The sequence below is a fragment of the Podarcis cretensis genome (assembly GCF_951804945.1).
Source record: "Podarcis cretensis genome assembly, chromosome: 17".
Taxonomy (NCBI): domain Eukaryota; kingdom Metazoa; phylum Chordata; class Lepidosauria; order Squamata; family Lacertidae; genus Podarcis; species Podarcis cretensis.
This window is the reverse complement of record NC_137187.1, coordinates 29,350,450-29,374,083: the sequence shown is the minus strand read 5'-3', so window position 1 is coordinate 29,374,083 and position 23,634 is coordinate 29,350,450. Positions and strand designations below refer to the sequence as shown.

At 48.9% G+C, this 23,634-nt stretch overlaps 1 protein-coding gene across 1 annotated transcript; it reads right to left on the bottom strand.

Annotated features, from left to right (window-relative positions):
* Positions 1–797: 797 nt before the first annotated feature.
* DMRT3 (doublesex and mab-3 related transcription factor 3) lies at positions 798–20,319 on the bottom strand (the record flags this gene model as incomplete). Its single annotated transcript, XM_079959570.1, has 2 exons — positions 798–2,439; positions 19,809–20,319. 2 exons carry the CDS (start codon positions 20,317–20,319, stop codon positions 1,475–1,477), a joined length of 1,476 nt encoding a protein of 491 aa, XP_079815696.1. The 3' UTR covers positions 798–1,474.
* Positions 20,320–23,634: the final 3,315 nt, after the last annotated feature.

Genomic DNA, 23,634 nt, shown 5'->3' with positions numbered 1-23,634 from the left:
CTGAAGTAACCTGCCAGGTGCCCCCAGGAAACACAAGATCTCCTGACCAAGGCAGCCCCAACTATCTACTGCTCCCTGCTGCCCTGCATCATATGGCTACTTCCACCCCCTACTCTATAAAGTACTTATAAGAGAACGATGTGTAAAGGTCCAAGACATCACGGCAGCAAAGTAAAAGAAGGGAGAGGCTGGCTCCTTTGCCATACACACAAGCCCTCTTTTCTCCCCACATAGCAGTTGGGTAGCATCATCTGTAGTTTCGACTTGTGGTTGCACAGAAGGTCCCTTCTGCCCTTGTCTGGTCAGTTTTGCAAGGCTTTAACTGATGCACTAAAGGGAGACTCCCACATCTGGAGTGGTGGGTAATTTCAGACAAGCAGAGCCCACAAGAAAATCAGATAATAAAAGAATGGCACGAGGGGTTTTTAACAATTCAGGCAGACGTATGAAACTTCCTTTAGAAACCCTGCATTGTAACTACATAAACTTACTGGTATTAAAGGCCGCCAAGATATTAAATTGCAGCAATGCAAACATAGTGACGACATTGTGAATTCTCTACCACACTCAGCTAGACCCCAGTCCTTTGTCTCCACATCTCTTCTCATTCGACCCTATCAGTTTATGTACGCACCCAGTTCTCAGTTCAGCAGGCTGAAACTTCAGCTCAGAATGGTCTGTCAATAAAACCAGACTCGTTTATATGCTGTCCACACGTGCCATCTCTCTCCCAAATATAAATGACATGGTTTATAAAAATAAAAAAATTGAGATCATCATCCAAGTTTATTTCCCCCCCTAGAATCCTTAGCATGCTACAATACCCCAACAAATGTTAATCATGAGCTCATTTCTCACAAGACATTTTCATGCAACTCACAGCTGTATTTGACTTTCCATTGACATTATACAGGTTCCTATCTAAGCCATGTGAATCGTGTTGAAGGTGTCTCCAAAAAGTGTGCACACTTCCATAGCACGGGAGCGGCAGACTCTTGGCCAGTCTTTCATGAATCTTGGTTTTAAAACCAGGATGATTATTGTCATAAAGTCAACAAGGTCCTTCTTAAGTCCATTTGCCAATGAATTATTTGCTTTTGATATCTTATGTCCTGAGGAGTCCTCTTCTCAAACACTGCATTCAAGTACAATATCAACATTCCCAACTGTCTGCAAGGCAAGACTTATTTGCTCCACTCTAAAATGTTCTGCAATCCCTGGTTCCTCATATCTATGCTTAAAATTAATCCCCCCCCCTTTTTTCTGCAATAAACATTCAGCACTAAAGCCATGAAGTGGTAGCTATTTGGCATTTTCCAGTGAAGTGCAAGAAATAAAATAAGTTATGTCTTTATTGCTAAAGGATAGTAACAAGCAAAATCGCTTTTTTTATAATACAGTAACAAGTAACATTCCCTCCTCTTGATACCCAGTAGTTCTGCCACATTGCTAAATATCATTGTAAATTGTCGTTCTAAGAGGATGTGTTTAGTATTCTAGAGTCTGAGGAGTCCGATCTTTCATCATAGTCATCTTCTGTATAAATAGGCTGCTTGGAGACAATTGGGCATCCATCATCAGGGATGGAGATCCTGGGATCTTCTGACGGCCGCGTAGGAAGCACTGGAGAACTTCGGAAGACGCTGGTGGTATTGGTGGAGAAAGGGCTGACATACTGAGACCTCAGCTGGTACTGCTGCTGCAGCGTCATGGTGTTCCACAAAGTGACATCGTTGGGCAGAAACGGGCTGGATTGGTTTCTTGCCAAAGTATTCCTCAGCATCAGCGGGTACCGAGGTGGCTGTGGGAACGGGTGCTGTAAGGGGACAGCCAGCGGATTGGGCACAACATTACTAGCGTCAGCAGAAAACCTCAGTGTGTCTGGAACTCTGAAGGCAGACCCTACAGACCACTTGGAGGAAGAAATGGGATACGAACCCAACGTGTGTTCAAAGAGGTGACCATTTGAAGGCAAAACCAGACCTTCCGATTCTGCAGAAGTTCGGTCCCCCCCAGCTATGGAGGACCTGCTTGAGAGAAGAACCTCAACCGCACTCACCAAGTCACCCCCACAGCCCTTCAAGATTAATTCAAGCACTGTTGGCTTTTGGTTGGGAAATATCTTTTTTAACACCTCAAGGGGTGGCCGGTTGGCTTTCAAGCCAAAAGGAAGAGAAACTGTCCCTGACGGACCTTCGATCAGGAGGTGGTTTGGCTCTGGCTGGTACTTGGGGCTCTCAGGCCTGCTGTCAGTGCTGCTGCTGTTTTTCTGGATGGCGTAGCCTCCTTCATCCATGGACACAATCTCTGGGCTCTCTGGAGCGAAACCGCTCTTGGCTTTTGTCAAGTCTGGGGTGCTCCTTTGGTCGGCGTCTTTGTCACTGTAGGTCTCGGCACTGTCCACTCCGCTGGCATCTCCCAGTCGGTCTTCGGTCATGTCTGTAAAACAGAGGGCAGATTTGTTATGCCAGGAACAGCTCTTAAAAGGAAGGGGAAGTTCCAGTAAGTATAAAATGAGGCGCTTGATAATAAAGTCAGACTGCCGGTTCATCGACTCTGGGTCCTTCCCCATATCTGCTACCTTGAGGTTGTTATGAGCACAGCAAATCAGAGATGGACCATTTTATAGTTCAAATCGGGGAAAATAAATACAGTAAATCAACAAAAGTACAAAGATTCACAAAATGTTTAGGAGTATGCGTACCCCCAGGAAAAAAAGCACTGGAGATGGACATAACAAAGCTATTCTGTCTGTCTCTGTGTCTCCCTATAACAATTATTGCAGATTATGCGGAACTAGCAAAACTGACTTGCAGAATCCGAAATCAGGAGGAAGCAAAATTCCAAAAAGATTGGAGTAAATTTATGGAGTACATAAATAATAACTGTAGGAATTTGAAGACTCTGGCAGGACTGAAATAAATCTTACGATGTAGATAGGATTGGATACAATAAGAAACTGTGGAAAAGTAACTGACAGAAGAAAACCTGTTGAAGGGAGGGAAGGAAGTCAATGCTCAGCAGAGTGTGGGGAAAGAATATGAGTAAATGAGTGTTGAATTTTACTGTATTTTGTTTGTTTGTATTAAATGAAACAGCAATAAAAAGCATTTTTTTAAAAAAAAATATGCAGACCAAAACCCCTTGCGCTATAGCAGTACCCTTTCATAGAATCAAAGGGCTGCAAGACTGATTTGCTGCTCAAGATAACGTCAGAATGAAGTACCCCCCCCCCCCTTGTCAGCCACATTGGAAGAGAAATTTGAAAAATCAGGCCACTGATCAGGAGTCTAAGAATATGGAAAACCTTCATGCCATCGGTCTCAGTTTTAAACTGTTGTATATCTTAACCTCACCACAGTTAACCATCTCTTTGGCTCTGTTTACTGCTCCGTTCAGCTTCACCCATATATTTGTGGTAAAAAGGTAAAGGGACCCCTGACCATTAGATCCAGTTGTGGCCGACTCTGGGGTTGTGGTGCTCATCTCACTTTATTGGCCGAGGGAGCCGGCGTACAGCTTCTGGGTCATGTGGCCAGCATGACTAAGCCGCTTCTGGTGAACCAGAGCAGCACACGGAAACGCGGTTTACCTTCCCGCTGGAGTGGTACCTATTTATCTACTTGCACTGTGTGCTTTGAAACTGCTAGGTTGGCAGGAGATATTTGTGGTACATGGCCAAAAAAGCCACACCCACAATATAGGGAGGGAGGACACAGCTTCTGTACCTCCCAAGCAGTGCAGAAAAGGATATTGCAGCAGCCTGCACTCTGAGTGAAACCTGCTGAAATCCCCCATCTTCTTGTTGGCATTCATCTGTATCGAGAAACATTGGAGTGCACTTCCGGGGGTGAAGTTAAACTACTGTGTGTTAGCAACACTGAAGTGACCTCCCCAGGGTGCATGCCTGGGCAATGTGCATGGAGGTTCTGGGCTGCCCAGACAACAAGACCCGTCCCCTTAGCCTCGCTGATGGGGTCCAAAGGAAAGCAGAACAAGATATAATAATAATAATAATAATAATAATAATAATAATAATAATAATAATAATAATTTTATTTATATCCCGCCCTCCCCAGCCGAAGCCGGGTTCAGAGTGGCCAGCAACAATAAAAGCAACACAGTTCACATAAAATCACAATCAATCCATTGAAATGCATTCTAAAATCAATTCAAAATCAAATTACAGTGGTATCTCGGGTTACATACGCTTCAGGTTACATATGCTTCAGGTTACAGATGCCGCTAACCCGGAAATAGTGCTTCCGGTTAAGAACTTTGCTTCAGGATGAGAACAGAAATCGTGCTCCGGCGGTGCGGCAGCAGTGGGAGGTCCCATTAGCTAAAGTGGTGCTTCAGGTTAAGAACAGTTTCAGGTTAAGAACGGACCTCCAGAACGAATTAAGTACTTAACCCGAGGTACCACTGTAATGGCAACCATTGGGCTAGAATTCTGTAAGGATTACCAAAGGAGGGGGTCAGACGGTGCCTTGGCCAAAGGCCTGGTGGAACAGCTCTGTCTTGCAGGCCCTGTGGAAAGATGTCAAGTCCCGCAGGGCCCTAGTCTCTTGTGACAGAGCGTTCCACCAGATCGGGGCCACAGCTGAAAAAGCCCTGGCTCTGGTTGAGGCCAGCCTAACCTCTCTGTGGCCCGGGACCTCCAAGATATTTTTATTTGAAGACCATAAGGTCCTCCGTGGGACATACCAGGAGAGGCGGCCCTGTAGGTACGAGGGTCCTAGGCCGTGAAGGGCACCAGCTTGGCTGCAGGAGTTGTTGGAAGGAGGCGTACAAGGCGCCATCCAAATGTCGTAGGGACTCCACTCAGGATTTGTGTTGGGCTTACTCCTTAGTCTTTTCTTCTCCCAAAAATGTCCCACAAGGTAGCAGAGGTTTAGGACCAGAGTTTTCCTTCCCCTAGATGGCCTCCCTTCCCAGGTGGACGAGCCCCAACTGCCCCTCACTTCCCTCTACAGCAGCCTTTCTCAACCCGTGGGTCCCCAGATGTTATTGCACTACAACGCCCATCACCCTAGCTAGCAAGGCCAGAGCTCAGGGATGATGGGAGTTGTAGTCCAACAACATCTGGGGACTCACAGGTTGAGAATCGCTGCTCTACAACATGTGCAGAAACTACCTTCTTGACCCTTGGACCCATTCTTGATCTCATCCACTCAAACAGCCAAAGTCTGTCTTTGCATGCAGGGGAAACCCCTAACTCACCTGGTTTAGCTAACTCACCTGCACACAGCTCTTAAAGGTGCAGCAGTCCTTCTCTCTCTCTCTCTCTCTCTCTCTCTCTCTCTCTCTCTCCTGCATCTGACCAGCCTGAATATGTTGACTACATAAGTTAATACTATATGCTAATCCTGTCCTTTTCCTTCATTTGATAATAAAGGAACAACAAGCCACACCTTTCCACAGGGCCTTGCAGAGCCAGGCCCCCCTTTTTTTTACCCTGCCCTGGGGATAACTGAAGTCTTATAAATAAGTAAGTATATAAATAATTTTCACAAAAGTTATGCTGACAAATAATTTTAGTTCAAGGCTTGAACTGTATCAGCATATAAAGACAAAATGGAAAATATAGATAAATATGCTGACGGAGGCCCCCTTTGGAATCGGAGGCCTGGGCCAAGTGACCCATATGGCCCCCCCTCTGTCTGGGCCTGCCTTTCCATGACAAAAACCACAGACATGCAGAATGAGCTTAACAAAGGGGATGTTCTGTTTGTGTCCTCTCCAACTTTCCTTCATTTAGGCAAATTCCGTGGAGCTCATATCTCAATGCAATACTCTGTTTAAATAACCAAACAGCAGCAGCAAAGAACCTGTGGACACTCAGGCCTTATGTTCTAACACATTGAACTCTAGACCTACGCCAGCACAAAAATGTTTATTTCCAAATTTGTAAAATATGTACTCTTATTTAAGCTCATGTACACTGGGACTCTCCCAACCACCAAATTTCTGGGGGCTGGAGGGTGAAGACTCATAAAACTATGAATCACAAAGGTGAATCATTATTAGGTCTGGAACATTTTCAGTGTGGTTTGAAAGAAATGCTTTATGTTAAAAATTCTGCTAATATTTTGGCTGTCCTTGAAATTACACATCCAGGGCCTTGATATTGAGTAGGGCTACAAGGCGTGATTAGGGATGCGGGTGGCACTGTGGGTTAAACCACAGAGCCTAGGACTTGCTGATCAGAAGGTCGGTGGTTCGAATCCCCGTGACGGGGTGAGCTCCCGTTGCTCGGTCCCTGCTCCTGCCAACCTAGCAGTTTGAAAGCACATCAAAGTGCAAGTAGATAAATAGGTATCACTCCAGCGGGAAGGTAAATGGCGTTTCTGTGCGCTGCTCTGGTTCGCCAGAAGCGGCTTAGTCATGCTGGCCACATGACCCGGAAGCTGTACGCTGGCTCCCTCGGCCAATAAAGCGAGATGAGCGCCGCAACCCCAGAGTCGGCCATGACTGGACCTAATGGTCAGGGGTCCCTTTACCTTTACCTTTTACAAGGCGTGATTAGAACCATTTGCTGCACCCCTGCAGGCCAATGCATTTTGTGTGTGTGTGTGTGTGTGTGTGTGTGTGTGTGTGTGTGTTTGAGTGTGTGTGTGTGTGTGTGTGTGTGTGTGTGTGTGTGTGTGTGACAGAGAGAGAGAGAGAGAGAGAGAGAGTGTCTTATGTACCAGAAATAGTTTTGATAAGATTAGTTAACATTTACAAGGTTGGTAAAATAACAGTTTTTTATTAGAGCCAGTCAGTATTCAGAATGCACTCTGCAAGTTTCCATGTTGCATAAAACACTTTCATACATGGGTCATTCATTGAAAAATATCTGTAAAAGAAACAATAGATGTTTCTGAAAGAGAGTGCGTATTCCACACTTCCATGCGTCCCGTGTGTAAATCGGAACAAGGGACAATCCACAGAAAACTTGATTGCCATTTGTTCCAACTTAGCGCAGGGCAAATGCAAAACCACTCAGACACAAGCCTAGAAAGCAAGGGGCATTTTTGCCATTCTTTACAGGGAAATCAAGGAAGTTCCTACAGGTCCAGTTGGGAACTTACATAGTGACTGAAAGTATTTGCATGCCTATATGATTCTATTCTGTCTTATACCTGATAAATCTATACACCTTAACTCTCTGGATAGCAGTTCTAGCTGAAGGACTTAATGTTTAGTTATGATTTATTGCTCCGTTATTCATTTTTATGTTGCCTTGCATATATCAAACTGTATCCTAGTTAATTCTTCATTGAAACTAGAAGTCATCCAGAGTATAAGTTGAAACCTAACTTTGCTTAGAGGTCAAGCTGATTAAAATATATTTTGTTTTTTATGAAATGAAACTGCTTTGCACCTGGGATTCCACACATGCCTCTAATGGCTGTGGTGGGACACTTCAGTTTTGCATTTTCTAAAACTGAACACTTGAAAAATAGCAAGTTTGTTATTGGACTTGAGGCAGGTTCGGAGTCAAGTCCACAAGCAGTTTCCTCAAAAGTAGTGGAGCATCTTCTTTAGCTAAAATAATGTTAATAATAACTTGGACAGATTAGACCCTAACAATAAAATATTCTGAAAACAGTGTTATTTATGAGCAACAGGTGGCGCTGTGGGTTAAAGCCTCAGCGCCTAGGACTTGCCGATCGAAAGGTCGGCGGTTCGAATCCCTGCGGCGGGGTGCGCTCCCGCTGCTTGGTCCCAGCGCTTGCCAACGTAGCAGTTCGAAAGCACCTCCGGGTGCAAGTAGATAAATAGGGACCGCTTACCAGCGGGAAGGTAAACGGCGTTTCCATGTGCGGCTCTGGCTCGCCAGAGCAGCGATGTCACGCTGGCCACGTGACCCGGAAGTGTCTCCGGACAGCGCTGGCCCCTGGCCTCTTAAGTGAGATGGGCACACAACCCCAGAGTCTGTCAAGACTGGCCCCTATGGGCAGGGGTACCTTTACCTTTACCTTTATGAGCAACAGAAAGAGCAAAGGCATATACTGATTTCCACTATCACTTTTTATTTTAAAACATTGCACTTGATCACTTTGTTTCTTTTAACATTTTACGCATGTCAGCCTCAAATTGTTGTTTCTCATTGAGGTGACAGTTCTTTGACACTGTGCATACTCCTGGATCTGCCAAGGAAGCACAAATGATTTCTGGCTGAATGAATAGCTGAATTTATCCCAAATGAATTTATTCATTTGTTTGTATTGGCTGTTGCTTTTCTGGTAAACAATTTGCAGCCTTCATTGTTGCTTTCCACTGTTCAGGGGTTCACCTTCTATGCAGCTTCCTATTGTAGTTTAGAATATGGATATATTCACACTCACCCATAAAACAGCCTTTGCAGATTTGACGCCATGTGCCAAAGTCGCGTAATACTTTGATGGTTCTGAATCTGTGTGTCCTCAGAGAGAGAGACCTCCAGAGCGGCCCCTCTTTTCAAGAATCAACAGTCTAGTCGGAGGGAGTTCTCCAGGACATTTGATGGATGAAGATTTCCCCCTCACCTCACCTCAAAGCCGTTAAGCAGAAAGTGCTGACTAGCTGGCAGGGAAGAATTTCTCATCAATGCTCTTTGATTGTATTTTGCAAACAAAATGCCTGCTGCCTGGTAACATTTCACTTGAGCCTGACCTTCCCCAAAAGTTATTGCTATCAGATTCGATTTACACTGTCCTCCCATGATTACTGTAATCTTTTAAACTGGGGAGTTCATTTATCAGGGAGGCAGGGAGTGCAAGTCAATCGTGCTTCTATCCATCAGATTTATAAGCTTCTTGCAGCTCAGAGGAGCTTCTGTTCTCAGGCCACGTCCCTCCCCAAAACAGCTGGAAATGACGGACCGCCTCTGGACTTCAGCAGTACTTTTTCCTGTGGGAATGTTCAGGGATGCAGGAGAGGATATATTGTTTATTAATATCCTTCCTAACTTGCGCTTGGGACACGGTTGGCGCTGTGGGTTAAACCACAGAGCCTAGGACTTGCCGATCAGAAGGTCGGCGGTTAGAATCCCCGCGACGGGGTGAGCTTCCGTTGCTCGGTCCCTGCTCCTCCCCACCTAGCAGTTCGAAAGCACATCAAAGTGCAAGTAGATAAATAGGTACCACTCTGGCCGGAAGGTAAACGGTGTTTCCGTGAGCTGTTCTGGTTCACCAGAAGCGGCTTAGTCATGCTGGCCACATGACCCGGAAGGTGTACACCGGCTCCCTCGGCCAATGAAGCGAGATGAGCACCGCAACCCCAGAGTCAGCCACGACTGGACCTAATGGTCAGGGGTCCCTTTACCTTTACCTACCTTGCGCTAGCAAGTTCCTTTACTTCGCAGAGTTTACATTCCCCTTTTTATATGCACAGCAGGTAGCTGGTTGCAGGCTTGTGTAAGCCTCTTACTATCATACAACTCAGTACAGTCATACCTCAGGATAAATGTGCTTCAAGTTAAATATTTTTGGGTTGCGCTCTGCGGTGACCCGGAAGTAACGGAGCGCATTTCTTCCGCGTTTCGCCACACGCACATGCGCAGTCAAATGAAGTCACGCGCATTCGCGGAAGCGGCAAAACGTGAAACGCAATCTGCACACGCACAGACGCACGGACACAGGTTGCGTCACTTCAGGATGCGAATGGGGCTCCAGAACGGATCCCATTTGCATCCCGAGGTACCATTGTATTGAACTGTATGTTCCTGGTAAGTTCCCATTCATCCCTCTTAAAAAAAAATAAACACGCCACAATCTTGAATAAAGTATAAAAAAGTAGTTTACTCACATTCTGTTCACAGTTGGATCCCAGAAGGCAGACTTAGTTACAAAGTATATACATGTGGATCCTATCCCAGGCTTCCTCAATCTCGGCCCTCCATATGTTTTTGGCCTACAACTCCCATGATCCCTAGCTAGCAGGACCAGTGGTCAGGGATGATGGAAATTGTAGTCTCAAAACATCTGGAAGGCCGAGGTTAAGGAAGCCTGATCTATACCATATGAGGGTAATCCCAGGGTCCTGGGATTTTTAGCATATCTAGCTAAAAAGCTGCTCCAACAAGTTGAAAAGGGAGAGAGTGCAGCATGCCCTGTACTTTTGTTACCTGGACAGGTAAGGTCACGCCCACCTCTAAAAGGTAAAGGGACCCTTGACCATTAGGTCCAGTCATGGTTGACTCTGGGGTTGCGGCGCTCATCTCGCTTTATTGGCTGATGGGGCTGGTGTACATGTAGCCGGGTCATGTAGCCAGCAGGACAAAGCCACTTCTGGCGAACCAGAGCAGTGCACGGAAACGCCATTTACCTTCCCGCCAGAGTGGTACCTATTTATCTACTTGCACTTCGTGCTTTTGAACTGCTAGGTTGGCAGGAGCAGGGACCGAGCAACGGAAGCTCACCCCATCGCAGGGATTCGAACCACCGACCTTCTGATTGGCAAGCCCTAGGTTCTGTGGTTTAACCCACAGCACCACCTGAGTCTAGTCACATGCAAAAGAAGTATGTCCCAGCCAGGAGGAAACAGGAAGTTTTTGACTGGCTGGACCAAACATTCCCCCGCATGCCCCCTCTAGGAAAACAAGGAGTGTGGTACTTGACTGCTTCTTAGGTATCACATCCCACATTTCCAAAGTGAAGGAGGGGCCAATGAAGCCCTCCAGGGTTGTGTTGCCTGGAACGCAGGACACAAATCTCAGAGGATGCTTAGGGACTCACAAATGCAGGGCTGGGGACCTGTGGCCCTGCACAGGCAGGTGGACCACCTTCCATCAGTCCCAGAAAGCATGGCCAATGGCCAAGGGAGTTATAGCAAAGGTGGATCTAAGGGAGCATGGTCAGTTTGGTTGCACCGGGTGCAAGGCTTCTGGGGTGCTGCAGAAGACGAGAGGCAAGGGTGCCAGATTTTTGTGCTGCACATGGCGCCACTGGCATTTGAAATGCCAAGGTCTGCCACTGGTTGTAGTCCCAAACTGCTGGGTAGTGGGGCAGGCAGGGACAAAACACCGCCACTTTTTCCACAACATGATGTCATCTCATGGGACACTAGTTGCCAGTCCTCTGCACTGCAAATAAACAAACTTTTCTCTGGGAGAAACCCACCAAATCACTTAAGCAGAAGAAGAGGAAGGTTACATTAGCATAGGGATTAAAGTGCCACTTTTATGTGGGAAAATCCCCAAGTCATTTTACGATGACCAACCAAATTGTCAACTGATTTTGTGGGGACTAAAAAAAGAAAGAAAAATGACTAAGGTTTTCTTTCAGCTGCCGAGTTTATAATGATAACTCATCAAAGCAATTATATATTTTTCCCCAGAGACAGATGCTATCCATACTGTATAAGTAAGATACTGTTTAAGTAAGTTAAGGAACCAGCTTTCATTTAAGCAGATGTCGGCATTACATGTTATGAATTCTGCCCTGCAATCTGTTGGAGGAAGATGGTAGTCATTTCTTCTTTAGCCCAGAATTCTGAATGTGTAACCTGTTATCTGTAGTACCTGTGGGCGCTTGCTCAGATATCCTTAAACTTCCAGGAGGAAAAAAAGAGATTTATTCAGCCTTCAATCGGCCCATAAGGCAAATGCGTCCAGAAGCTGAGTTCGTGGCTGCAACAACTGCTTAATTTTTGCACACATACACTCCTCCTCACTCCCTGCTTTGTGTTAACATCTTGCCTGATGAGGATTTCTGAAGAACTTGAAAGCTTGCCACACTTTTATGATATTTTGGTGGGTTCGAATGAAGGAATTGCCCATCTGTTGATTTCACAGGCCTTCAGTTTCAAGGAACTTACACAGGACAAAATTGGCTTAATTGTAAAGCAAAGAAATTGTCCAATAATAATTCTAATTACAGCACTGACACTTTTTTTGTAAAAACAAGGCACTGAACACAAGGTCACTTGCAAGAGCACAACTTTCTTCTGAATTTCGCCCCTTCTCTTTAACAAGGGATGCTGCAGGTGATGTTTTGTTATATAAACCAAACCAGGGCAACAGAAAGCCTTTACCACTCCACAATAAAGGATTTTTTACATTGTTTAAAATCTTTAGATGGATGCTCAGGACAAGAATATAACAAATATAAAACCTCAGAACACGTAAAAATCTTTTAAGTATTATATTTCCATTCATTCTCGCTGGAAAAAAATAGAATAAAAACAGTAAACACATATCTGCAGAAGGATGCAATCTCTGGAATCCTTCTCCCTCTTCTAAGACTTTTGGATTGAAATCAAATGTTTAAACATACCTCTCCCTTTTCAGGGAGAGCCACTACATTGACACGTCTGTGCAAGCACAAATCAACCCCCTTCAATTAAACTGTTCTTTTCTTCTTCTGTTTTATTAATTTTTTATTTAAAATCAGCAGCAAAATATTGGAGGGGGGGAGAGAATTGTGGTTCCCTTCGCAGAAAGTAGGGAATCAATGTATCATGGGTCCTAAAATACTCAGCTGAGGACTTAGAGGCAGGAACTGCTAACAGAGAAGATAATCTTTAAAACAGCCATGTGTCTGACTTATGTACGTGTAGATTCGTACTCCAGAACTTTACACATATCGTTTAGAATCGGACTGAGGAAGCAGCAGGAATCGCGCCAAGGCGAAATATGCAGATAGCAAGTTTCCGTTCTATCTACACATCTCGCTATTTCATTCTCCCCACACCTTAGCTGCTATGTTATTGACAATTGACAATTTGACAGCTGACAATTTCTCAGTGGGAAATCCCATTTAAATCAAGAGTTCTTCGTCCCAAGCAAACTGGGACCGGATAATTGCAGCCTTAGGGAGAGCAATCCTAAACATGTTAAGCGAGAGTGAACCCCATTGATCTCACAAGGCAACCCTCTACATATTTACTCAGAAGTAAGCCCTATCGATCAGACTTTCTCCTAGAACTGCAGCCTTACTCCGCAGTGCGAGTGCTTAGAATTGTAGCCTCGCTTTGCTTAATGAAAACTTTAAGGCTGCGAACCTGCTAAGCACATTTACTTGGGAAGGGGAGAAAGAGTCGGGAATGAAACCCCCAAAAACACTCTTAACGCTTTCCCCCTAAAGTCCTACTAAAGGTAAAGGTAAAGGGACCCGTGACCATTAGGTCCAGTCGTGACCGACTCCGTCGTACTAGCTGCAGTCAAAATGCTTGCAGATTCGGAGGCAAAACTGGAGAAGGAAAAGCTCAGTCGGTAGGTAGACCATTTGACTCTTAATATCAGGGCCGGATTTAGGTTTGATGAGGCCCTAAGCTACTGAAGGGAATGGGGCCCTTTCTATGTCCAGCTGTCCTTTTCTTTGTCAACAACAAATTGTCGCTGTTTTTTGTGTTGAATATATGCTATATGGTAATTTATGGACCTAAAAGGTATCTAAAGCCATTTGCACATAACAAAATATGTATTTTATCAAAGTTTCTGATCCAGTACATCCAGGTGTTTTTTTCCTTTACATTTTTTGGGGGTCCCCAAGAGAGTGGGGCCCTAAGCTATATCTTGTTTAACTTATACGCAAATCCGGCACTGCTTAATATTGATGAGATTTTTATAGAAACTAGAAGAGGGTATATATATATATATATATATATATATATATATATATATATATAGGTACTGTATTATCGTTCCTTCCTCACGTTTGTAAATCCAGCATAACGTATCCCTTTGCATCTTAGAATGAGGAAGTTTAGATAGGCCAGTTTTAGCCTGTTGGTTTAAGTAATCCAGGATTCTTTTAAGGCAGACTGGATTCCCCTGCTATTTCCCATTTTCTTAAAACAATAACCACGCAAACAGTCTTGCAAAAGGTAAAAATAACATTTACTCACTCGGAATACTTGTTGAAGAGTAACAGGTAAAGCAGCTTTGTTCAGGCAAGCTTAAAATGGTAACCAGGTTACAAAGACATAGTTGAGTTTGGTTTAAAATGGTGTCTGAGCAATGCAGTTCGGACATCCAGATGTTCTACATTGCTGAGAGGAATTTGAAAGGGCAAAGGGCAGGGAGGAATGCCCAGCCAGGTGAGGAGATTATAGGAATGGATACGCCTTCCCCTAACAGGGCACTGTGGGAGCGTCGCTCAGGGGAACTTACATGACTCTGAGCCTCAGCTCCTCTCGTGCGCCTATGTAGCAAACATGCATCGTTGGTTTGACTGCATTGTAAAAATCCCACAAATCTCAGGTTCGTGGGTTCGAGCCCATTTGGCAAAAAGTTCCCTGCATTTTAGGGGGTTGGACTAGATTACCCTCGGGTTCCCTTCCAACTCTACAATTCTATTATTCTTTTTTCTGCCAATTCTTTTTTTATTGATTTTCCGTAATTTTCAACAAATTGTCACCAGGCTGTTACAAATTAATACAATTATTCTAAGCATCACACAAACCTTTAAATTCATGCTTATTGAGTTGCGCGCATTTCCAAAAGTGGGGCTGGAATCAAGTGAGAATATTTATTCTGGATCCGTAGGGAATGGTGACTATTCATTCCAAAGAACCCTTTGGAACTGGAGTGTGGAACTCGATGCGCTGAGCACGTAAGGCTGCAATCCTATCCAGAAAACAACATTCGTTCGGATTTTCGGAAATTAAAAATAAATAAATCCTCAACTTCTTCCCAGTGCATCGCCTATAGAAGTGAAAACCGAAGAGGACTAAGTCGCGCGCCCCTCCTCCCCCAAAAACCCAACAGTCGAGGTTTCGCCGTGTGTTGCAATATTTTCTTTGGTCCCGAAATATCTAAATACCCCGGAGACGCGGCGGCCTACATTAATTCTCCCCACCTCTGCCCCGAATACTAAGGTGCCTGGGCACCAACTTCCCCTTCGTCTGCCTCGCCCTTCCTAATCTAAGCGCCTTTACGCAGCGCCGCAGTCCAGGCCCCCTCGGAGCAAGGTCGACGGCTCCAAGGTTGTGTTCGAGTTCTGAAACCTCTCCCTCTCTTACGCACAGAAGCAGCCTGGTCTAAGACGACCCGGTGTTTGTATGGGGTGCAGAGGGCACGCCACACTTTTCTTTATATGGTATGTATCCCAGCCACGCTTTCCAGAGGCCGAAATGCACGCAGGTACCCAAGGTCCGGGCGTAAAGCCTTCGAGAAAGGGGTCGAGCTGGGAGACCGTCCCGCTGGGTCCGCAGCCCCTTTCCGCGCTCCTTCGATGAAAGGGCCTCGTTCCCAAGGGGCTGGTGCGCTGGATAGTCAAACTAATATGCGAGTCTCTCCTTTCGGAGAAATAGAGTCGCCGCCAGCTTTAATGGGAGAAGGAAAATTCCCAAAAAGTTTCCTGACACAATCCGCCACGAAAGGGCCACGACAGTTGTACAAAAACCAGCATTCCGTGTGCTAACTCCGCACACGCACTCACCATCTAACCTTGAAGGAACGCGACGCAGCGTACTCCTGAACTGTTGTTACACGAAAGTAACCTCGCTTCATTTCGAAAGAGTCTTGGAAAGCGAGGAACGTCTGAGTTTAAGGTCGCCAGGCCTAAGAGGAGGCAGGGAGGCCCCGAGATCCGCCACCTCGAAGCCAGTTCCGGATCAGGCCCACTTCTTGAAGTCAAAAAGCGCTCGTTTCCCACTCAACGGGCGTCGTTGGGGATCGAGGTATACTATAAGTTGACTTAAACGCGGAACATCCAAAGCGCAGGGCAAGATCCGGCGGCGCGCCTCAAACATTTGCTTCCAAGTGCAACGGAACTCCGGAGAAGTCCATTGTCTTCAGGGGGTCTTCTCTGAGCAAGACTAGTGTGAGATGCCACCCACAGATCTTCATGCGAAATCTGCACGGTTCTATTTTAAATCCCCGCACCTGGAGCTCAGAGCCACTGCGCATCCTGTTCCTCTGCATGTTTACTCGGAAGTCAGACCCACCAAGTTTAATAGGCCTCTCCCGAGTAGAGGATACTGTTGATACAATTTTTGTTTTTTCCACTTCCTACCCCTTATCACATAAAAAATAAACGCACATTGACGGCCTCCTAATTGTTTGATGGGCTAAGAGAGGGAAGAGTTTAATTACCTATTTTAGGGGGGGAACAAAACTAAATTGACAGTTTTACAACAATTCCAGTCGGCCCAGAATGCAGCAGGTATGATAGCCAGCAGAACAAGGGGCTGAGCGCATACGAAGCCTATTTCAGAAGCGCTCCCGTCGTTTGTCAACCCTTCCTGGCGCTCTTCGGAACTGGTTATGCTCTCCAAGCCTTAAACGTTTGGTCTAGATGCCCAAGAGGGCCTTTTTCGTGCCGGCACCTCAAGAGTAGGACTCCTTGCTACGGGAGAGACTCGCTGTTCCCACTGTCGAGGGAAGACGATTCTGCTTAAGCGAGCTTTTTATTAGCCTTGTTTTGTAATCCGGACTCTGCGAAGTTTTAAATGTTTGGTTATTTAAAAGAATTGTAATTGTTTTGTTATGACTGTTGCATTGGTTAGTGGGGGGTGATGGTAAGCTGTTAGCTGCCCTGGAAATGCACCAGATAGTGTTATTTAAAGAAATAAAGATTAGGAGGGTTAAACGTTTAATTTATAATTATGAAGGTGGTTGAGAGTTTGGAGACAGAGGACATCACCAAGAAGGAAACTGTCTACAACGAATATACTCCGGGGTTTATACACTCTCTCCCCCGCCTTGTTTCCCCGCCTCCTCTTTCATTTTCCAATTAAGCAGCAAAGGTTATTTCTACTAAGTCCCCTGCAAGCTAGCAGAGTACTTTGAAACCTGAGAAAAGTCGCGAGAGGGGCCTTGATCTTGCGGGGAGCCGGCTCTCTCCACACACCCGCGCGCGAACAGCAAAATCACATTTGCCAAAAGGAAAACAGGGCGATAGCCGTTTCCTGATGGAACTGGCGGGACCAGGGCGGCTTGTGAGTCTCTCTGAATTTCCTAGAATGGGCCGCAGAGGTGATGGCGCAGGTTCCGCGCAGAAACAGCTGCCGAGATGGCAGATAAACCCCATAAATCCTCTCCCAGGGAGCTGTGAGGTCCTGAGGGGATTTTCCCTGCTACCCTTATTAGCTCGTTACAGCCTTTATTGCAGCGCCGCAGGACTGCTGCAACCGAATCAGCCAGACCCTGAGCGCCGACGGGTCTCCAATTTCACCAGGATGTTGTATATTTTTAGGACTCTCTATTCGTCGCAGTCTCCTCGCCGATTTGACACAGGTCGGGGACTTGTGGCCTGAATCTTTCCTGTTTCCACCAAGTTTCTGCAGCAGAAAAATCTGGCGGTGAGTAAAAGCCTAATCGGGCTGCATAAACAGGGCAGACACACATTTTGATTCTAAGCGCACACCTGGCTCCCCAGGTCTTTGCATTATCTGCAACAAAGCTTGCCCTGCGATCCTATGCATGCTTACCAGGGAGAAAGGCCTACTCACCAAGTAAATGTGGATAGGATTGATCAGTAAATCCCTGCTGCTTACAGTCCGAGCCTTGGTGCAGTTAGGCGCCCTGAATCTGCGCAACACTGAACTTCCCAGCGGCTGCACAGGCTCAGGGACGCCAGGACGCCGGCTTAAATACAGTGCAATCCTGAATACGACCACTCAGAAAGCTCAACGGACCTTCGAAGAGGGCAAGGCGAGGTCCCAGGGGGCTTTCTTACTCAGGATCCGTTTTAAGGGCCGAACCTGCTTACATTACATGGGCTCTTCTTCTTCCAGAGCACAGCAGCTCAGGTCACTACAGCCAAACAAGATAACCGTCCGTTTCTCGCGCTAAAAATAATGGCTTCGAACGATCACTAACCCGCATTTCACAGCTCAGTGTCTCTGGTTACGGTCTTTGATATTTCCCCCACTTCTTCCAACTATTAAATTCCCTGGATGGACAGGAATGTAAAATGCAGTCTCCTTCTGTCCACCCCAAAACAGCATCTCCTCGCCGGTCGTTTCCGACTAGCTAAGTGATGCGGTCCGCCTGTTTTTCCAAAGCCAAGCCATGGTGTCCCTACTTTTGAAAAGTGTGATATTTCTATGGTAGTTTTTGTTACGTGACTCGCACCATGCCCCCCCCCCGGTGGGTTATGCGGACTCGCCGGGGCTCACGGACCACCAATTGGGAATGACTGTTAAGCACTGGGAAGAAGCAGACTGGACCGAGAGGGGGTCGGGCTGGTTTTATTTTTTAAACGAACCCGCAAACAGCAGCTGCTTGGCCGCCAAGGACCAGCAAAGTTACGGATGGGCTCCCTGGGCAAGAAGGTCCCTATCCCTGGCTCAGTATCCCCTGGATCCTGGACTCCAGTCACCTTGGGGTAGGCCCCCCGGGATTCCGCTTCACAGGACGAAGCGCGCAGAGCAAAGGGACGGTCAGCCTTTGCAGTCAAGATCGCGAAAGGATCGAGCAGATCCCACGAGTTGATATTCGAAGCGGAGACCCCACAAAGCTCACGAAGACTTACTCTCCACTCGAGGAGTTTAGAGTTCACCCTGGACGGACAGGGACATCTCATCTGTACTGCGGATCTGTTACAAACCATACCGAGGTCTCTGAGAGACTTCGTGGGGGCGGGGGGTCGATATATTCTGAAATATCAGGTTCCAAATGGCCGGAGGAAGATGTCCCCGGGTCCTGCAGGTGAAGTAGACCTGATCACACCTTTATTCACGGAGGAAGAATCGCTGTGGAGGCGCTGTCCGGCTCCTTCAGCGCCCCTCGACGGCAAGGGGACTGAGGCGCCCCATGCTTGGTGACCTGGGAGTGAGCATCACTGGACCCAACAGCGCTTACTTCTGAGTAAACACGCGCAATGTTGTACTGCGTGGGGATATCGCTTCTTTCCTTAAGAAAAGCTCACAGACTGCCCTTCAGGGGTGGTTGTCTCTCAGCCACCTCCTTGTTGTCCCGAAAAGAACTGGCGCCCTTGGGAAAGAGGAGCGTCCGCGGGTGACGGCGAGGCAGAGACCGAGACCGGGTCCCTTCCCCTCCTGTCCTCGGCCTCGCGCACAGCAGCTTTCCACCCCAAAATCCGGTCCCGGTTGGGAAGAGAAGGGCCTGCCCCACCTCCGCCTGTCTTAGATGTATGACAGCAGGCGAGCACTCTTGGCAAGCTCAGAGTCTCCCTCGCTCCCCAGACAACGGGACACGCCGCCCCGCCAAGGAAAGTCGTCGGGGGACCAAAGGCGCCCCATGCCGGCGATTCTAGTTGCCTCCCAAGTAGGAGGCGGGAGAAGATGCGTTTCCTCCCCAGCACAGCACCCACTTCCCAATGGAGACCGTTCCCCCGCCCCCGCTTTGCTCTTCCCCTTTCCTTTCCGACGGCAGAAGAAAGAGGCAGCCGCACGCCAAGGAGAAACCTCCCCACTCCCCACCCCCCGAGAAGTTTTCCACGGCCCGGGAAAGTTGTGTCCCTGCGAGAGCCCACTTGGGCGCGCGGGAATCTCCCGATTCATTGCAATACCCCTTTAGTCTTTGCCTAGGGATCGGGCCCCGACGCCGTAGGCATACAGTTTAAGCCGGAGAGCGACTTGCGACTAAGTCTCCGCTAGATTTCAACCGGGTTTATTTTTTATTTCAGCGAAGTTACGACGGCTGCCTACAGCTCCACTTCGGAAAGAGCCTCCGTCCTCACCACCGTGTCCCCTCCGTCTACGTCTGCGGGAACTGCCTGCTTCCTTAGGGTAAATTCCGGGCCACGCCGCCTCCCTAAGTTCCGGGGCTGAGATGAGGTTCGCCCCCGAAGCCGATGAACCCCGTGGAGAAGTCAAAGCAGCCTAGTTGAAGCCCCTCGCCCTGCTGCTTGTGGGGCCCGATGCGCCACTAGTTGCCTCTGGGCGCCTTGCCCCCCCGCCGCCCCCGCCCCCGTACTCCCATTTACCTGCTTTGGGCAGCTGCGACGGCTGGACGGCGGCGGGCTGCTCCGAAGCCCAGCGGAGGGCTGCGGCGGCCAGCTCCATCGGCGGGCGATGCGGTGTGCCTGGGGGTCCCTCCGAGGGGGCGACGGCGGCTGCAGCGGCTCCTGCTGCTGCTCCTACTCCGGGGTGTCCCGTGCTCGTGGCCCCAGCAGAGCCGGGCGCGGTGGCGGCGGCGGCGGCGGCGGCGGCGGGCAGAGCGCGCAGCGCGTCGGGGATGAGGCTCTCCAGGCTCTCGTTGGCCTGCTGCCTGCGCAGCGCCACTTGCGCGGCCATGACGCGCTGCCGCTCGATGATGAGGATGCACTTCTCGCACGTGCAGTCCTTGAAGCGGCAGTAGCGCTTGTGGCCTTTCAGCCACGACAGCACGCCGTGGTTGCGGCAGCGCGCGCACTTGGGCGTCCGCTGTAGGGGCGCCCTCGCCGGAGGCGCCACCGGGCCGCCCATGTACAAGTAGGGCGAGCCGTAGCCGTTCATGGCGCGCTGACAGGGCCCAGGAGCGCGGGCACGGCGGCGGGAAGGCAGGCGCGTGCGCAAGCCAGGGAGCGCAGCCTCGACGGCAGTCCCGGGACAGCCACTACGGCCTCGGCTCGCCGCTCGCCCGCCGCATCCTCACGCACAAGGGTCTCGCCTGTGCGCGCCTTCGAGGCGGAGCTGGAGTACCGCTGGCAGACGGGCTCCGGGCTTGCCCGCCTCTTCCTCGACGCTCCTCCTCCTCCTCCGCGGCTGCGCTTCTTGCTCTCGTCGACCAGGCAACCACTCCGCCCCTTGCAGCTCCTTCCCTCCGCAGGCGCAGAGATCAGCAGCGCCCCTCCTTCCTGTCAAGCCGCGGCGCCCCCTGCTCTGCCCTCCGGGAAGCGGCCCTTTTCTCGAGAGGTCGAGGAAGACGGAGCGCGAGAAGTAGGGAGGGCTTGCGAGGGGCGCCGGTGCGTTCGGGAGAGCGCGGGAGGTTGCTGGGCGACGTACAGGGCGCCTTTTCCCTTCCACCGCCTGCGCGCAACGGGATCTGCTGACGGGCTCAGCAGCTGCTAAGCGGAACGGAGATTGCAGCTGCCTTGAGCTTTCCCCAACGCCAATTCTCTGTCTCTCGCTCGTTCACGCGCGAGCCAAGCACCAGACACAGCCCAAAAGGAGCTCCGCAATCCCACACGATCTCTGGATGCCGCTTTGACCGCCTGCGCGCTCTGGGCAGCAGCGCGATCTGCCCGCAAGATTGCAGGCTGACGCGTCTGGCGCGCCCGTCTGTACCCAGAGGATCCCGGCTAGGAAATAAGCGGCGCCCCCCGGCAAGCCTCGCGCGGATGAGTTGCTGGGAAGCGATTGGCTCCGTTCCGCCCCCTCCTCTCAAACTTTGAGGGCTAGGGATTGGTTAGGAGCTGCCTAAAGCCCGGAGGGCAGCTTCGAGGCTTAACCCTTTCCTCTGGGCCGTCTGTTTTTCACCAGCAACCGCCTAGCTACAAATGTCCAAGTGCCTATTGGGAGGGGGCCTTAGGCCCAGACCAGCCCCTCTGAGTGTTATCCCCTCCATCGAAAAGAAAGCAGGAGAGGGATGCTTTAAATTGGAACGATATTATCTGATGGGGGTTGGAAATAAGGAGTACATGGCAGGGAACAATGCTTTCCTGAGGAGGAGCGGGAGCCAACGTCCCGGTGCAGGATTCTTGTACTGTATCTTACGCACTGCATCCTTAAACCAGCCACTCCGGCACAATCCTGCCGCCTCCAATCTGACCTGCAGGTTAAAAGACCTTATATTTAAATGTTCGCCGGACCAGCGCCCGTGTCTTTAACAAAATACCTCCTGTCCGAAATAAAATTTAATAACGCTCATTTTTTTTTTTTTAAAAAGCAGCAACTGGTTAATAGTCAATTTCTCAAAACGCGCGCCTAGAAAGGCTGTGGGATTCTACAAAAATCTAAATACAGTGACCATGCGCACGTGACAAGCTTATAGAAATAATTCCGCAGGACTATATATCTTTGTATCGGATTTTTTTTTTTAATGCGCTATTATGGAAACGCTTGATTTGTTCAGATAAATACACCGGTCGGTTTTCTTACCAAACGGAAGAGAAGAGCAAACGCTCCCAGTCTCTTTATCCTGTTTGTTTGCTGCCGGTTTGTTTGGTTTTGCTCCGCGTTCCGGCTGCCTGCGAATATCAGCCTTTGTTATTTATTAAGCGAATGGTTATGTTATTCTCTCCGCCAAACGCCTCCAGAACAGAGTGGGAGCGTTAGAGTAGGGAGCTCCTTGTCCCTTAATTTCTAAGCGCCAACCCCGTTTTAGTTAAACTTTTATTTCGAAATGCCACCGTTAGGAAAGTTAACAATGTCTGGTAAAGGCCGGCGCCGGGGGATCTATTTTGTGCAGGCCGTCCAGGCAGGAAACAAGGCAGGATCAGGCCCCTAGACCCACCTGGCCTGGGAACCTGTTCTCACCGTGGCCAAACAGGTGCCCGCGGCCTGGTTGAGCGAGAAGGTGAAGACTTAAAACCCCACGGAACGGGGAGACGCATGAAAGGAGATCAATTTAAGTTCAATAATATAACGCCTGCAAATGCGTAGATAAGTGGCTTGAGGAGAGCTCTGAATCGTGTTTTTAAAAATTACTGTGGAAAGATATAAGCAGGAGCATCCTCCTCCACAAATCACAAAGGGGCGTCCAGGCAATTATTATTATTTTTTTAAAAAAATACAAAACTGCAGCAAAAGTTCCTCATTATATATCGGGCTTCTTTAAGACGAGAAGGGAAAATAATCAATTTAGCAAAGAAAGAAATATTTCTTGCGAGTGTAATAAAGAGAAGCGGTGTGACTGAGAGACAGGGGACGGCGGAGCGAATGGATGGATAAATGAAACATGCCTCTGGCTCCCTGCAGGATATTTCACTGGCCCCGATCCAGATGAAATCTTGCGCGCTGGCGACCCTCACTGCGCTCCTTTCGACGGCTCTCCGTTTAGAAGTGGCGGGTCTTTCTGGCAAGGCAGGCGCCCCCCGACGCCGAGCTGCATCGCGGGGGAAAGAGAGAGAGGGAGGGAGGGAGGCGATCTGGCGGCCCCCGGAGAGCTGCCTGGCCTCTCGCCTACCTTAGCTCCCGAGGGGGCTTCAAAGGCATGTTATGCAGTGGGGCGCGGGGAGGGGGGCGCCCATTCACTGGGGTCCAGCTCACGGCCCTCAGGCCGTTGGATGCCTGGCTGTCCCCTTCGGGTGGGAATGGCGTCGGGGTCCCCCTCTCTCTCCCTCCCAGCCCCTCGTATTTGACAACATCTCCCCACAGGGCCAGGTTCGTATTTATGTTGCTCCGACGTCCCCTGCCTGAGAGTCTATTGTAACCCAACACCTGACGAGAGCGAGTCCCATTGCTGCGCGCAGAAAAGGTTTAGTCAAGCACATAATGGGATCGCAGCAGAAAGCTTTTCAGAAGCGGGGCCCGCGGTAAACTTCACCACATGAACTCCGTTTCCAGGGCTGTTAAGCTTTTAATTGGGGGGAAGAAAATCAGAAGGAGAGAGGAGGAAATTTCAAGGCGACGAAAACGTGTTCGCAGTTAGCGCCCCGAAGAATAGCTTGAAAGGAAATGAATGCGCCAAACATATGGTCCCAATCACGTCGCGGGGAGAGAGAGAGATTTGGCCAGCCCAGGGGTCCTCCGTTGAGGGATGGATGGGAAAGAGCTGCCACGAAGCCGAGGCGAGGTGAAGGGGCGCAGGAATCCGCCCGAGATCCCCTCCCGATCTTTGCCCCGCTCTAGCTGATCTCCTCCAGGCATAATCGACGGCTTGTTCCGAAC